At 42.5% G+C, this 15,608-nt stretch overlaps 1 protein-coding gene and 1 long non-coding RNA gene across 2 annotated transcripts in view; one reads left to right on the forward strand and one right to left on the reverse strand.

Annotated features, from left to right (window-relative positions):
* Nucleotides 1-3,324: 3,324 nt before the first annotated feature.
* The window catches only part of slc6a1l (solute carrier family 6 member 1, like), a 12,573-nt gene continuing 289 nt past the window's right edge, over nucleotides 3,325-15,608 (forward strand). The window contains exons 1-15 of the mRNA XM_010887334.4: nucleotides 3,325-3,439; nucleotides 4,108-4,524; nucleotides 7,090-7,224; nucleotides 7,340-7,440; nucleotides 8,988-9,097; nucleotides 9,382-9,514; nucleotides 10,258-10,392; nucleotides 10,531-10,634; nucleotides 10,986-11,110; nucleotides 11,619-11,731; nucleotides 11,886-12,017; nucleotides 12,488-12,590; nucleotides 12,813-12,913; nucleotides 13,466-13,633; nucleotides 15,044-15,608. The exon at nucleotides 15,044-15,608 is cut by the window's right edge and continues 289 nt beyond it. Of these exons, the coding sequence (XP_010885636.1) occupies nucleotides 4,284-4,524; nucleotides 7,090-7,224; nucleotides 7,340-7,440; nucleotides 8,988-9,097; nucleotides 9,382-9,514; nucleotides 10,258-10,392; nucleotides 10,531-10,634; nucleotides 10,986-11,110; nucleotides 11,619-11,731; nucleotides 11,886-12,017; nucleotides 12,488-12,590; nucleotides 12,813-12,913; nucleotides 13,466-13,633; nucleotides 15,044-15,139 (1,797 nt within the window). The 5' untranslated portion in view covers nucleotides 3,325-3,439; nucleotides 4,108-4,283 and the 3' untranslated portion in view covers nucleotides 15,140-15,608. The remainder of the gene's footprint in view (nucleotides 3,440-4,107; nucleotides 4,525-7,089; nucleotides 7,225-7,339; nucleotides 7,441-8,987; nucleotides 9,098-9,381; nucleotides 9,515-10,257; nucleotides 10,393-10,530; nucleotides 10,635-10,985; nucleotides 11,111-11,618; nucleotides 11,732-11,885; nucleotides 12,018-12,487; nucleotides 12,591-12,812; nucleotides 12,914-13,465; nucleotides 13,634-15,043) is intronic.
* On the reverse strand, nucleotides 9,400-15,076 carry LOC105020364. The gene is made up of 4 exons (XR_828716.4): nucleotides 14,988-15,076; nucleotides 11,874-11,939; nucleotides 11,602-11,755; nucleotides 9,400-9,486 (listed from the first exon to the last, which is right to left on the reverse strand). It is a non-coding gene; the product is annotated as an uncharacterized LOC105020364 (long non-coding RNA).

Genomic DNA, 15,608 nt, shown 5'->3' on the forward strand with positions numbered 1-15,608 from the left:
TGTTTGCGTCCGTCTCACACAATGTGTATTTGTTTACCGCTCTGTCCTCAAAGACTTCACCGTATGTCTAACTCTGGCTTGAGAGGACCTATGAAATACTGACAAGTTAAATAAAGTATGGCACCTGGATAAACACTCAATAAAGGCCGCTTTGTACCCCAGTCAGGGGAACAAAAAGAAATGTACAAACAAACATCAAGGTTTATGTTGTCGTCTGGATTTCAGATGGTTTACTTGTGTGTTAAAGTTATTCTCTAGTTTAACTCCCTCTTTTTCCACCCCTCCCTTTCGCACTCTTTTCTCTTGCTCCATTTTAAATAAATCAGCAAGCACCCTTCTGTATATTTGGATGTTAGGGTTTCATGATTTCATACCATTTCCCTCTCCTGCTTTGTCCGCCTCCCCTCCCGTCTCTCCCCATGTCTCTCACTCACTCCCTCTTTCTTTACTCATTATTCTCAGAGCGACTCAACCTTGCTAGTGTTCATCGAATAATTAGCCTCCACTGATCAGGGGCCACCATAAGCAGATTGAAGAGAAACTAGCTCTGACAACTCTAATTTGGACAGCGATCACACAGATGACAGTTTTCACATGAATCTCTACTATTGATTCACTTCTGACAGGACCAATGTCTCAAATGACACACTATTCCCTATATAGTACACACATGTATCCAGGGCTCCATGGTGAATGCGGAGTAGGGCATGTGGGACGCTCTGTCGTTGTATCAGTATTAGGCTTCCATTATGATTTTAATCTCCTATTTTACAAACTTTGGATAGTCAAGAGGTGCAGAGCTGTCATCAGTGCTAAACACTTTGTTGCGGCGTGTTTTAATGTTCAATTACACGTAATTGGCTTGGAGAATTGGATGTAGGGAACAAGATATTGGAGTAAAGAGGGTTCAGGAGAGAGCAGAATCGTACTGACCTTTTTGTGAAAGTGACACAATTGCTTGGGATGGCTAGATAAATGAAGAAATTACTTTACTATTTTGGATAAATTACAGTGTTTTTATAATCTCTCTCTTACCCCATACGGAAAACTCATGCAAAACATATATGTACATATATGTAGAGAATTTCTCAACACATATTCACATGTGCCCTGAATATGTTTATGAAATATATAACTTATATAACTCACAATATCATGATACAATGTATGTCACATTTTATACATGACAGGAAACAATACAAATACGGAAATATATCAGTTAGATGTAAATGCTAAATGCATATTACCAACTATAATTTAGTCATGTATGTAAACATATTTCATGTATTTAAGACATTTTAAAACATATTTGAAAATGGCCAAAAACTGCCAAAAATGTAAATATATTTACGACATATATGGCCGTACATTAGTAGTACATATAATACATATATTAGTATATGTTTAAAAAAATATACAGGCACATATAAAAAATACATGTTTTCCAAATATAGGTCAATATATAATACTTCTGTGTGGGACCTGCCTTTATGTCTTTGTCTTTTTGTCTTTTACCCTTCTCTCTCTTTTTTCCCTCTCTGTTACGATCTGGCTAAGAACTCATAACAAAAGGTGGACCACTCGTCAATAAGTAAAAGATCATATATTCATTAAACTGCAGGGGAGTGGAGGGTTGTGGGGATGTTGTACAGTGAAAACAAAACCAAACACAAAAGGTGGTGGAAGCTAGTCTGCCAGTCAGGGAAGAGAGACCACCTAGTCTGCAGACCACCACTCTTCATTTTCTGGAGACCACCACTCTTCATAGTCTGCAGACCACCACACTTCATTGTCTGCAGACCACCACTCTTTATAGTCTGGAGACCACCACACTTCATTGTCTGCAGACCACCACACTTCATTGTCTGCAGACCACCACTCTTTATAGTCTGGAGACCACCACACTTCATTGTCTGCAGACCACCACACTTCATTGTCTGCAGACCACCACACTTCATTGTCTGCAGACCACCACACTTCATTGTCTGCAGACCACCACTCTTCCTAGTCTGCAGGCCAAGACGAGTCTGCCTTATTAGCTGACAACCCTCCCAGCTTCTTGCAAACCCAAAAAGCTATCGTGGCCTTTTTGTGAAAGTTATTTAATTTCTCTGGATCAATAGATGATAGAGGAACAAATTATTTACTATATTGTTGAATGAAGGACAGTCACTTTCTTACCTCTGTCTGTCTGCCTGTATGTCTTTTTGTCTCTCGTCCATCTCCCTCTTTTTTTTTTATCTGCCCATAATCAAAATCTTTGGATTCCCCCACTGAGTGGGGGTTAGAGACTGGAACAGAAATCTGGGCCTCAAGCGTTGGGTACGATAGCCCATTTGGCAGTGGACTGGGCCTTGTCCAAGTGGCATCCTAATCCCTACGTGGTGCTCTAGATTTGAGGAGAAAGCAGTGCACTTTTTCAGGAAAAAGTATGTCATTTGGCAGCTGTGTGGATCTCAGCAGAAGCTGGATTTGCTTGGAGACGCAGGCCCAGATCCAGCTTTGAGATGGCATGTGAGACTATGCTACTGGCTCGGGTCTCTTCTCTCAACTCCCCTCTACACAACAGACAGCCAAAGTGCGCCAACTAACAGCACTGGATTCGTGTTTTTCTATATTAAAAGGGCAGCACAGTATGATTTGAAAATATCTGTGGTTTGAACTGAAAGTTTTATGAAAGGAGGACAAGGGCACTCACTGCCACTCAGGTGTTAATTATTTGCATGATTTGACCCTTGCCCCCCCAAATCCAAGGCCTTTAGATGTGTGGGATTTAGTGACCAGGCGATGTCGAGATTTCCAGGAAAGGAGATGTTATTAGGACACCGCCTCAGACATATGATTTCATATTTGGCCGTGTGGTCCTCATATTCAAGGCCTAATGCCAACAGTTTCATTTTCCAAACTTCCAAAGGTTTTCTACTGTTTGGACTGGGACCTCCTCTTTTGGGAAATTCCATGGCAACGACACTGGCAACAGTCAACCAACATATTCAATGACACATATTTACACACTCTGGGATACACACTGTGGGGGACACACACACATGCACACACACACACACACACACACACACGCAGACCAACACCCTGCCGGAATCAGTCGATAAACTTCTCTTTCACGGCCCTGGGGCCTCACCAGGCAGAGCAATAATCCTGTCAGACAACAGGTCGAACGTTATTATCTGCCACTCAATACCAGCCAAAGGAAGGGACAAGAGAGTTTGAGAAAGAGTCTGACTTTTTCCGGCAGCATTGATACCGCGACACATCTCTCCGGTGGGGCAGAGTGGATGGAAGCTTTTCATCAGGGGAGTAGCTGGATCCTTTCTCCATCGGATGGATTCTACTGGCTTTGTCTCCTGGCACGGGTGTAAAGGTGTAAGGGAGGGACCCTGGTCACCCGATGAGGAACACTGAGTCTTCGGACGCCTGACAGGTATGACGCTTCCCCTCCTCCATCCTGTTCCTCCTCTTCTCAGATAAATCGCCCATGAGCTAGAAGACAGACGCCGTGGTCCTGAGTATACCTGGCAAATACAAAGCTTGACACTTTTCCATTTTTGCGTTGTGAAAAGAAGGTGAAGAAATATGAAAAGGGGCATTAGACGGGCAAAGGGAGAAAGAACTTGCCAAGGACTTAAGGCCTTTTTCAAAGGACTTTGTCTTGACCATTATTCCCAAAGAAAAGTACATTTCGGAGAAGTACTACAAATGATGTTTGTGATTGAATTCATTTACAATCAAGCCAGACACACATAACTAATAGCATAATGAAGCTGAATGTTTTATGATTCCATGTCTTGACCACATCAGTACATCTGTACTGAGGCCTTTTGAGAGGATGATCTTGATGATGACTCACTCAATCCATTAGAATACATCTTTATGTGCATTTTGCATGATGAAGAGTGCCCGAAATACATGAAGACAGATCATTTGCATGTCACAAACCTTTAGTCCTGCACACATACTGACATATAGACATTGAGTGGGCACTTAGGCCAAACTCAATATCTTGGAATATGTTATTGATGAATCTGTTTCAGTGTCACGCATCCACCATAATAATACCAGTCAATAAGAATGTTCTCTGTTGCTTCACAGCTCTACATCCTGATCAGTGTGAATCACACTGGCAAAGGACCAGAAAGACCACAATAACTGAGGCTCAATTTGACCATACATCATTTGACCATACGTCATTTGACCATACTGTATGTGACTGACTGTGGTGAACTGTTAGAAGCCAAGTTGACCTGAGTGAACTGCAATTCTGCCTCATGGGGAAGACTAGTAAGAGCACAGTGAACCTCAACTCCCCAACAGAGGTCAAACAGGCCATCCCTTTCGAGGACATGGAGGCAGTTGCCCCCCCAGAAGGCGAGGAGAAGAAAGAGGAAGTGCCCCCTGATAGGGGCTCCTGGAAGGGCAAGTTTGACTTCCTGTTGTCATGTGTGGGCTATGCCATCGGACTGGGGAATGTCTGGAGGTTTCCCTACCTGTGTGGCAAGAACGGAGGAGGTAAGAAAAATGATTTGGTTCTGGAAGAAATCTTAGTTTCAGACATTGATAGTGGTTGAGAAAAAAGTTTTTGAACCCACGATATTAAAGAACCATAAGGGCATATTAATTCACGAACACTAGATGAACAAACCAGTTCAGATGAATGCAAAAACCACAACAAGATGTCTGCATTGCTTCAAATGTTGCTGCATAATGAGTTTCCATTTCCTTCATTTCAGTTGGGTCACATGATGTATGACACTAACTTGTTTTTAGTAGGCCTGTTCAAGGCTCAGCTGTGAAGGTCTAACACCTTGCAAAAAATTTGCATTTCATTTTTAATCAATACATTTGGCTATTGATGTTTTATTTTGATCAACCTGGGTATGAGAAAATGCTAAATATTTCTTTAAAACCACTAAATGGAAATTGTCCTCATGATTTTTTCATGACCGACCTTGTTTACTATTTATGAGGATATAGTTAATAATGAAATTCCCACTAGAAATTCCCCAAAAGTATCTTCCATCACAGTGTGTTCTACACTAGTATGTTGCATTATATTTGTCCTATTGAGGTCACCGAGTCAGTTAGCACATAATTCCAAATAAATGTTTTATGAGGACTAGAGGCAGAGCATTCAGGAAGAATTCTAATTGCTTGACTTGTTTCACATTCAGTTGTGCAAAAGCATGATTTTAAAATGGATTAAGATATCGCTGTCACTGATCCACCAACAATAATCTAGAATTTCTAAGTTAAAACCTGTTATTTGTAATCTTTTACTAATGAATTAGAGAACAAAAGGTGAAATGTCCTTAGTCAACAGGTATTTAACATCTTTCTTATGATGGTCTAATTTAATTTCAGATTTCTTTGGTCATCCAGATGCATCTACCATGTTATGAAATTATTTAGAACAGAAGACTATGTCTATATAAGGTCCCTCAGTTTAGGTCAGTGTAACGATACTATGAAATCCAGAGAACAACCTGTGTAACAGTTATTATGGAGGAATACAGTATATCTAAGGGAGGCTATACAACTTTCATATTGAATGTGTTGAAGAGTAACCAAGAGACAGTGGGCTTCATCATTATGTACTTGCAAACTTATTAGGATAGAGAGAACAATACACAGAGAAAAATACAGTCAAATCCTTAATGCGAACTTGCTTCAGAGCCCAAATGACCTTAGTCTGAGGGTGAATATTTACATTTCAACTAGATAATGACACCAAGCATACAGCCAAAACAATTCTGTGGCCCAGCCAAAGCCTAGACCTCTGGAAGGATTTAAAGATTCGTTGTTCACCAGTGCTCCCCATCCAACATTAAAGAACCTAAATGAAAGAAGAAAATCTCCTAATAAATGTGCAATGCAAATACAGATACTCGATAAGACTCAAAACTGTAATTGCATTCAAATATTTCTCTTCAAAATATTGACACAGGAGCAGAAAACGTATGTTAATTAGATTTTTGTATTTAATTTTCAATATGCTGGAAAGCACTCCTAAGTAAGGTTTTTATTTTTACATGATGGGTTATTGTTTGTGTGTGTCTACTGTCCATCAATAGAAATTAATGCTATCAACAAATGTTCAACAAACTATCTGTTGATAAGCAACTGATTGCCAAGGTTATGGTTAAAGTTTACGATTAGGGTAAGGTTAAAGGTTAGGGTTAGGGTAAGTTGGTAGTCCGTTAAAATGTAACTAATAATCAGTAGATAATCTGTAGACCATCTGAAGATACACTCCTGAGACTCAAAAATAAATTGTCACCTTGTTTGTTCAGTAAGGTCAGTAAGGTCCAATGCTTTTTTAAAGTAAGAAAACACTTCAGTTAGGCTAGTATTACTGACTGAAATTTCCAGATGTGTTGCTGTGTTGTATTTAAAATTTACTTTTGGAAAGGACTGCGATTCTCCTGCCGAAGTAATGCATTGATAATGTATTGTACTTTACAGTTGATTTTATTGGTTTCTTTCGAGGTCATGAACATCATTGGATCACCAACCAGAAGTGCTTGTGTCTATATGCAATGCATATTCTTATGTTCTTCCTCTATGTGTCCTAAATCCAACTTCTCCTTTAAATATCAATAATGTTTGTTCAATGGAATTCAAACGTGAGTATATGCATAGCTTTTTCAAGAGAAGGGCTTCTGTTCCACAGCGACATTTCCCAGCACAGAGAGTTAACACTACACATAAATAGCTACTTTGAAGGATATCACAAGCAATTTTGCCATCAAAACTGGTAACAGGCGACGCCACAGGACTGCTAAGTTGTTACTCAAATGCAACAAAGCTGATACGCAAAACGTGCCAATCGGAAATCCCGTCTGTAAATCCGCAATCTTAATTGATTTAATGAATGTCTCCGTCCTCCTCCTGAAGTGTGCCGTCACACAGTCCGATTAATGACAATTCAATTCGCCAAAGGTTACCACAAACCAATGCCTTTAAATCCATGGCACAGTGTGGGAGCAGGGTGGATGTCGAGGTGCATACAGAGAGTGGACATTTAAACTTGCAACTCACTTTTGTGTCCCGCTTTGCCCTTTTGACGTGTGAAAGGGGCTTTCCTAATCCCGTACTTCCTCACCCTGGTGTTTGCTGGGATACCTCTGTTCCTACTGGAGACGTCACTGGGCCAGTTCAACTCTGTGGGGGGTCTGGGTGTGTGGACCAAGCTAATGCCCATGATGAAAGGTGAGATATGTTAGAGCCACATGTTAATGACAAAAATACTACAGGACGAGAAATAGAAAAGGTGAAATTTGGTTTTCAAATTGTTTGTTCATACTGACCTCTTCCTCACCGACAGGTGTTGGCCTGGCCTCAGTGGTCCTGTCCTTCTGGCTCAACATCTACTACATTATCATTATTGCCTGGGCCCTCTACTACCTCTTCAGCTCCTTCAAAGCGGTAGGTGACGTCCTATGCTTAGAAGCCGTGGTTTGTTCCCGAAAATGTATGTGCGGAGAAAGTAGCCATGGTTCAAAATCGTTTTCAACAACTCAGAATAACAACGGAATCTGCGACCAGGCTAAGCGACCAGGCTACGGTACAAAGCAAAATGAAAATGTAATGTTGTTTTGTTGTCTTTCATAGAAGGAGATTCTCCACTCTGACAAGAGGTTGCTCAGAAGTTCACTTAAAAGTGCTCTTTCTCCTGTGGTTCACTGTGGCTGATGTGTTTCTTTACAAAGCCTTGAGGCGTACACAAAGAAATGGGACAGTTCTTCAATGTGTACAGTCACTCACCATCACCACTCACCCACCACAAAGAACTGGGACATAGGTGTGAGGAGAGAGAGAGAGGGAGAGAGAGAGGGAGGGAGAGAGAGAGATGAGGGAAAAAAGAGAGAAGTAGAGATAGGTAGAGAAGAGAGAGCGGGAGGGAGGGAGAAAAAAAGATGTCAAATCACTAAAATGAAGCAGACAATTTCAGAGCTTTCCACTCAGGAGTGGTGAAGGAATACGACTACGATGATGCACTGGGGAGAGCAGACAAGAAAGGAAAATCGTTGCCAGGCACAAAGAGTACCTGAAACTCCATTAGCCGTACTTCAATGTTTTGGTCTGCGGCTTGATACTCAGACCAACCTTGAAAGTTTAGGGGTTTGAAGTAACACAAACCCGCTAATACTTTTAAGACAATGACAACCCTTCAACCATTCACATCGATCTGGATAGCTATTTTCTTGTGGGAGAGTGCTTTCTACAAAAACGAAATGACCTATCCAGTCTAGTGTGGTCCAGCAGTCTTATCTACTGCATGTGGTGCGTAATTACAGATTCACCATGGTTTTGTATCCAACCCACTGCTCTTTCAACAATACCTCCCCTCCTTTTGCATGAACTGGGTTTGAATCATGCTGCTGGATTACCTCAGGGTTGTCGTCGAGGGCGGTGCAACTGGCCAACGTCATTTTGGCGGTTAGGAATCAAACAGGATTGCATTGCCTTGCGGCGGCTTGGGTGCCCGTGAGCCCAGTCAAGGTAGAACAGTGGAGAATGCATGCCCTCTGGCCCTTAAGGATTGCAGTCTAGATGTCCTGGCTGAGTGACCAGGGTGATAAGAAGGTGAGCATCCTTTAGCACTCCCACACACGTCGTAGGCTGCATCATGGAATGAGCAGAATTATGGATGACCACCATAACGGTCATGTCCACCAGCCAGCTTTCAGCCTGGGGAGGAAGTCTCTGCCGTTCCTCATTGATTACCACACTAATGCACTATGAGTTCAATGACTCTATGCTCTCAAATGTTGTCCTACAGGCAATGAGCAATGCATATGCGTGTTTGTTCAAATTCTGTCTGGCTCTCTGTTGCCTCTCTTTTTTTTTTTCTCTTTGTCTCTGACTGAGTGAAACTGGCTCTTTCTTTCTCCCCGTCTTTCTTTCTTTGTTCCTCTCCATCTCTTTATTTCTCTCTCTCTCCATCACTGTCTCCCGCCTTCTGGAGCAAGGAACTGCCGTGGGAGGGTTGTGATAACCCGTGGAACACAGAGAGCTGTTTCTCCAACTACAGTCTCACTGACACCACCAACCTCACCAGTGCTGTCACTGAGTTCTGGGAGTATGTCAAAAGGCTTTGTGTTCTACATCTAGCTTTACCGCTGTCACGTGTTGAATGCAGTGGGGGGGGGGGGGGGGGGGGGGGGGGGCGTAGCATAAAAAGTGTATGGGTGTGTTATCCATGTGTGTGTAACCTGTCATTGTGTAGAACCCTTTGTGTGATCTGTTTGAGTGTGCATATTCATGTGTGCATAATATCTGTGAGTGTGTATGTGGATCTGTGTAAGTCAGGCTGTGTGTGAGCACACTGACCGGTGTGTGTGTGTGTGTGTGGGTGTGTGTCAGGAGGAACATGCACCAGCTGTCCGGTGGTCTTGAGGAGCCAGGTGAGGTGCGTTGGCCCCTGGCTGGAACTCTGGCCCTGGCCTGGGTCCTCGTCTACTTCTCCATCTGGAAAGGAGTGGAGTGGACAGGCAAGGTCAGTCTCCTGTTTTAGTCTCTGTCTTTCTGTTTCATTATGTCTGGGTGCTTCTGGTACACCTTTCTGTCTCATTCTCCCTCAGCATCTCAGTATCGTTGTCCCTCAGGATCTCTGTATCTTCCTCCCTCAGTATCTATGTCTCTTTGTACCTCAGTACCTTTGAATCTTCCTCCCTCAGTATCTCTATCTCTTTGTACCTCAGTATCCCTTATCTTCCTCCCTGAGCATCTCTTTATCTTTCTCCCTCTGTATCTTTCTCCCGCGTCTCTGGAAATGATCAACCTAATTGTGTTGGTTATAAGAAAATGATTTAAGAGCTCATGGCTGATGGTGTAGAACCAACATTTTACCCAGCTGATCACATTATGTATTATAATCACATAATCCAAGTCATCATGCAGGTTATTGGCTTTTCTCATGACAGATCCTGCCCTGGTTACACTCCTAACGGATTCAAAGGCAGTCCTAAAACCCTTCTTAATTGTTAAAGTGATTTAGGAAGGAAACAAATATATGGCCTTGGTGGACATAACCAATTAAACTTTTTACTAACTCTGCAAAATGCAAAGCACATTACAAAATCTCTGTCAGGAGAGGCTAGCAGGGGAATCGAGTTTCTCTGTTGCTAGTGGTGAATGTTCCCGTCTGTTACGGTTTTTCAGGTAACTTTTAAAATTCCTGTTTCTCCCCACGACCAGCCACCTTTTCACTCCCCACAATGTACCTCATGTCTTCCTCAGGTGGTCTATTTCTCCGCCACGTACCCCTACTTCATGCTGATAATCTTATTCTTCCGTGGGGTTACTCTCCCGGGGGCCAAGGAGGGCATCCTCTTCTACATCACCCCTGACTTCAACAAACTCCTAAAATCTGAGGTATCTCCTCAGCCTAAAAGTCATGTAACGACACTATCATGTGAACAGGAGAATAAGAAACATTGCAATTGTATGTCTGTGTCTCTGTGTCTGTGCGTGGGTGCGTGTGCACGTGCATTCACATCACTACTCTTCCAGGTGTGGCTGGACGCTGCCACACAGATCTTCTTCTCCTATGGACTGGGTCTGGGTTCTCTCATCGCCCTGGGAAGCTACAACTCCTTCAACAACGATGTGTACAGGTAAAACAACACATCTAGTTGATGCTTTTACACTTTGCTAGTGGCCCACTACTTTACTGACATGCGTTAAAACTGTCAGCCACCTGAGCTAAAGTGTTGGCATTTGCTGAGGGAGCAACAGCTTATGGTACTGCTCAAATCACCTCAGGAAAATTACATCACATTTGTTATTTCCTTTTCTTGTGCCACGTTCTACTTCTTTTCCCTCTTTTTTGTCTACATGTCTTTATTACTTACTGTATTGAATGATTAGGTTTAGTATATATGTTGTGTGTTCTGGCTGGACTAGTGGTTATATGTCCTGTCTCCTGACCAATGCAAAACATTGGCTATGTTTTTGCTTTCTGTCAGGGACTCCTTGATCGTGTGCTGTATAAATTCCTTCACAAGCATGTTTGCAGGCTTCGTCATCTTTTCTATTGTGGGATTCATGTCCTACATCACCAAGAAGCCTGTCCAGGAGTTAGCTGCCTCAGGTACAACACAATCAGCTACATCAGTCAAATACAGCCTTTCGGTCAAAAGTATTGCTGTGTCCCAATCACAAGCCTACATAGGAAACACAAATCTATACAGGCTTGACTCACTGTTTGTGGTGTGATTTGTAAATCTACACCCAGGCTTGGCTCACTGTTGGTGTATCTCTAGGCCCAGGCTTAGCTCACTGTGTATCTCTAGGCCCAGACGTAGCTCACTGTTTGTGTATCTCTAGGCCCAGACGTAGCTCACTGTTTGTGTATCTCTAGGCCCAGACGTAGCTCACTGTTTGTGTATCTCTAGGCCCAGACGTAGCTCACTGTTTGTGTATCTCTAGGCCCAGGCTTAGCTTACTGTTTATGTATCTCTAGGCACAGGCTTAGCTTACTGTTTGTGTATCTCTAGGCACAGGCTTAGCTTACTGTTTGTGTATCTCTAGGCCCAGGCTTAGCTTACTGTTTGTGTATCTCTAGGCCCAGGCTTAGCTTACTGTTTATGTATCTCTAGGCCCAGGCTTGGCGTTCCTGGCCTACCCGCAGGCAGTCACCCAGCTGCCCATGTCGTCCCTCTGGGCCATCCTCTTCTTCTCCATGCTGTTGATGCTGGGCCTGGACAGTCAGGTAAGGACTCACTTGACACCCGTTCTAGTGGCGAGAACCAGACACACAACCACACAGACAAACAACAGGCTATTAATCAACTCATTACAGCTCAGCAGCAGAATCTAGCTACCCAAGTAGATCCACTAGTTGGTGCATTAACCTGTGTTTGTAGTTCTGTACAGTAGAGGGCTTCATCACAGCTCTGATGGATGAGTTCCCCATGGTGCTGAGGAAGAGGAAGAAGATCTTCATCCTCATTGTCTGTGTAATTTCCTTCCTCATCGGCTTCTCAAACATCACACAGGTAAGGCCGTATATGTGTGCGTGTGTAGGTATGCGTGACCAAAAGCATTAAAGGCTGTCCCTGTGGGAATAAACGTTTGGTTCCAGGTTGAACCCAGGTTCTAGCTAGAACAAAATTGGGTGTCATCTGGAACAAAACATGGTTCCAGGTCACGCGCAGCAGAGCTGTGTAATTATTGCCAGGCTTTCAAATCTAGTTGATGGCATACCCAAAGTGCCTGCGGGTCCAGTAGAGGGCGGTGTGAAATTGTCTCAGTGCTGCCAGGGGTGGATGGTTTGTTCGAATTAAAAGCGGTCAGGAACATATGTCAGTTCTTCAAGGAATGCTTTGAAAGAGCATCCGGTGACCTTTATAGTCTGGGTTTAACGTGTGTGGGTGAGGGAATGTGATGGTGCGTATGTGTTCATGGGTCTTTGTATGTGTGAGGTCGTGCCTGTGTGTGTAACATTTTAACGTCTGTGCTTCCTCAGGGTGGTCTCTATGTCTTCAAGCTGTTTGATTACTACTCGGCCAGCGGAATGTGCCTCCTCTTCCTCGTCTTTTTTGAAACCATCTCAATATCCTGGTTTTATGGTAGGACATAGTGAGCTTCTGTACCACTGAGAAAACACAATAACTTGTTTTCCACTGGCATACTTTCAGTTGAAACATTTAAACCACTGCAGTTGGCATTAAACTGCAGGCATATCAATGTTATCTTCCCAGCTCAACTCAAAATGATGTAAAATTGGCGTATAATAGCGTATTAATGTGTCACCCTGTGAAGTCTATACAATGCTCTCCTCTCGCCCTTAGGAGCTGAGAGGTTCTATCGGGATATTGAGGACATGATTGGCTATCGACCTTGCATCTGGTGGAAGTTCTGCTGGATGTTCTTCACTCCAGCAATCTGCCTGGTAACTGAATCTCCACATAGGCATTTGTTGTTGGCGTGTTCACAGACCTCAGGAGATCCTACCTAGGCCTTAATCTAACAAAGAATGGTTGCATCCAAAATCACACCCTGTAACTTTGACCAGGGCTCAGATTGTCTACCACAATGGGCGTAGGCTGCGATTTGGGACCCAGACTAGGCTCTATCCATATCCATACGGGAAGATCAGTGAGCCATGCCCAGTTCAACACTACCTAACGGCCTGGCAATCGATTATAAACGTTTACCAATAAACGGGTTAACATGCTACGTGATGCTTTGTTCAGTGAGAGAATAAGGACAGTGGTGGAAAAAAAAAGTTCCTCAGGAGACAATGTCAGTGGGAGTCAATATATAATATACATTAGAATTGTTCATGGTTTACCTACAGTATATACTATTTTTATTTGTATCTATTTAATTTATATATTTGCAGTTTGAAAAATGCCTCTGTTGCTAGATCTGTCGTTCACCTACCATAGAGCTTCACCTGTTGTTGTTGTGTGTGTGTGTGTGTGTGTGTATGTATGTGCAGGGGGTGTTTACATTTAGCGCCATTGAGATGACACCCCTGACTTTGGGGAAATATGTGTACCCGGCGTGGGGCCAGGGAGTTGGCTGGATGATGTCTCTATCGTCTATGGTGCTGGTACCAGGCTACGTCATATTCATGTTCTGCACCTCCAAAGGCAGCATCAAACAGGTAGATAAGTTGACTAGCAGGTCTTAAAATGTACCCTGTCATTCCCTTATTGGCTTCCAACCTCATGATGTGGGAGAGGGGGGCAATATGGGAGCTGGATAATACAACCCTGTTTCCAAAAAGGTTGTGATGCTGCATAAAATGTAAAATATAAACAGAATGCAATGATGTGCAAATCCTTTTTCCCGGTATTTAATTGAGTACAAATTAAAATAGTCCATCCAATAGTGAACCCCTCCCCATCCTCTCTGAAATGATCTTTTAATACCCCATCATGTTCCTGACCTGTTGACCAAATTATTTGTGTCATATTCCACCAGGAATATTTTAGCAATACACACATTTTCCAGTCTTTTGTTTCCTCTGTCCTAACTTATTTGAAACGTGTGACTGGCATCGAATTCAAAGTGGCCATACATTTTTCAAGAAACAATATTAATTTCAGTTTGATTTGTTCTCTTTGTACTATTTTCTGTTGAATATAGGGTTTAAATGATTTGCACATCACTGTATTCTGTTTTTATTTACATTTTACGCAGCGTCCCAACTTTTTTTGGAAACAGTGTTGCAATCAGGGTTGGCCCTAGCCCTTTGGGGGCCCTAAGCTAAATTTGATTTGGGGGCCCCCTCTTCCCTATTGGTCCAGGGCTCCCTAGCAGACAGGGGCCCTCTAGAGGTCGGGGGCCCTAAGCGACTGCATGTCTTTTATGCCTAGGGCCGGCCCTGGTTGTAATTATGTTTCAGCACATTGGTTCCGCCACCATTGGTTCCGCTGTAAAAATCAAGTAGTCGGGCTAAAGTGGGGTATTTGGTTATTGTCACCTCCTGATCCTGGTGTATTTATATTGCTTTTTAAACTTCCTATATATCTCTATCTATCCCTTGTCAGTCCCAAGATGTGTTGGACAGCAGAAATACTGCTCAAACTCTGATCATTGACTGAACAGACTGATCTACTTTGCAAAAAATATTTGTTTTATCATGTATATTTATCTTATTTTCAGGCAAAAGAATCTAACCATCCTTAAAATAAAGTACATTTGTCTTAACAAGCTAAAGGTATATTAGATACTATTTCTGTTTTTTAGAAAATATGCCTTGAATATCAAGTAATTTGTCTTGTTCCATTGGCAGACTATTTCACGTATTTCAAGCAAATATCTCCTCAAATATAGTTCAATGCTCTTATTTTTCTAAAGATTTTTTTTGCAATGTATAAATCAACTTGCAGCATCTACTCTGATTTGGAGATCAACCAATCTGATAAGTCCCTGATCACTGACTGAACAGAACATATTTACATTCATATTGATCAAACGTCATCCCGTCAACCATAACAGAAAATAATACTTACTACACACTGTACTTGAAAGCATGCCATTGTTCCTGTGTCCTTTCTGTCCTGAGCAGCGTTGGCACAAGATGACCACCAGCACACCTCGGGAAAGTGCCCCAGTCACACACCAGAACTCACATGTGGGAAGCATGGGCGAAGCCACCGTCTGACAGAGTACAGGAAAAGGTTTACCGCCTGCGCACTGAACCCAGGGCAGTTGGGCACTTCTAACTATAAGGAGGGAGAGTAGAATTTTGGGTGGGGCAAACTGATCCTAGATCTGTGCCTACCGATGGCGTCTAGCCCCTAGTTGACAGACACAGGCTGGGAGCCATACTGCATCCTAACTAAACATGTCACTTCAATTATTGAACACAATAGATCTACTATACACTACTTTATGTAATCCATATAGTGACACCGTTTCCTATACAAAGTAATCATGGTCCACGTCACAGAAAAAGCCTTTTGTAAAGTATTGGAGTACAGTGACAATAATGTTTTTCTTGTATGTACATTTACTGTATATACTGTAAGGTTGTAATTCTTGAGATGTTTTTTCTTCCGTGATCCAGTATAAGATTTTAGTTCAGGTGTCTAGTGTTTGCAATAATAGGCGAATTAACAGCTTTTACTATA

Source organism: Esox lucius, chromosome 23 (genome assembly GCF_011004845.1).
Source record: "Esox lucius isolate fEsoLuc1 chromosome 23, fEsoLuc1.pri, whole genome shotgun sequence".
Lineage (NCBI taxonomy): Eukaryota > Metazoa > Chordata > Actinopteri > Esociformes > Esocidae > Esox > Esox lucius.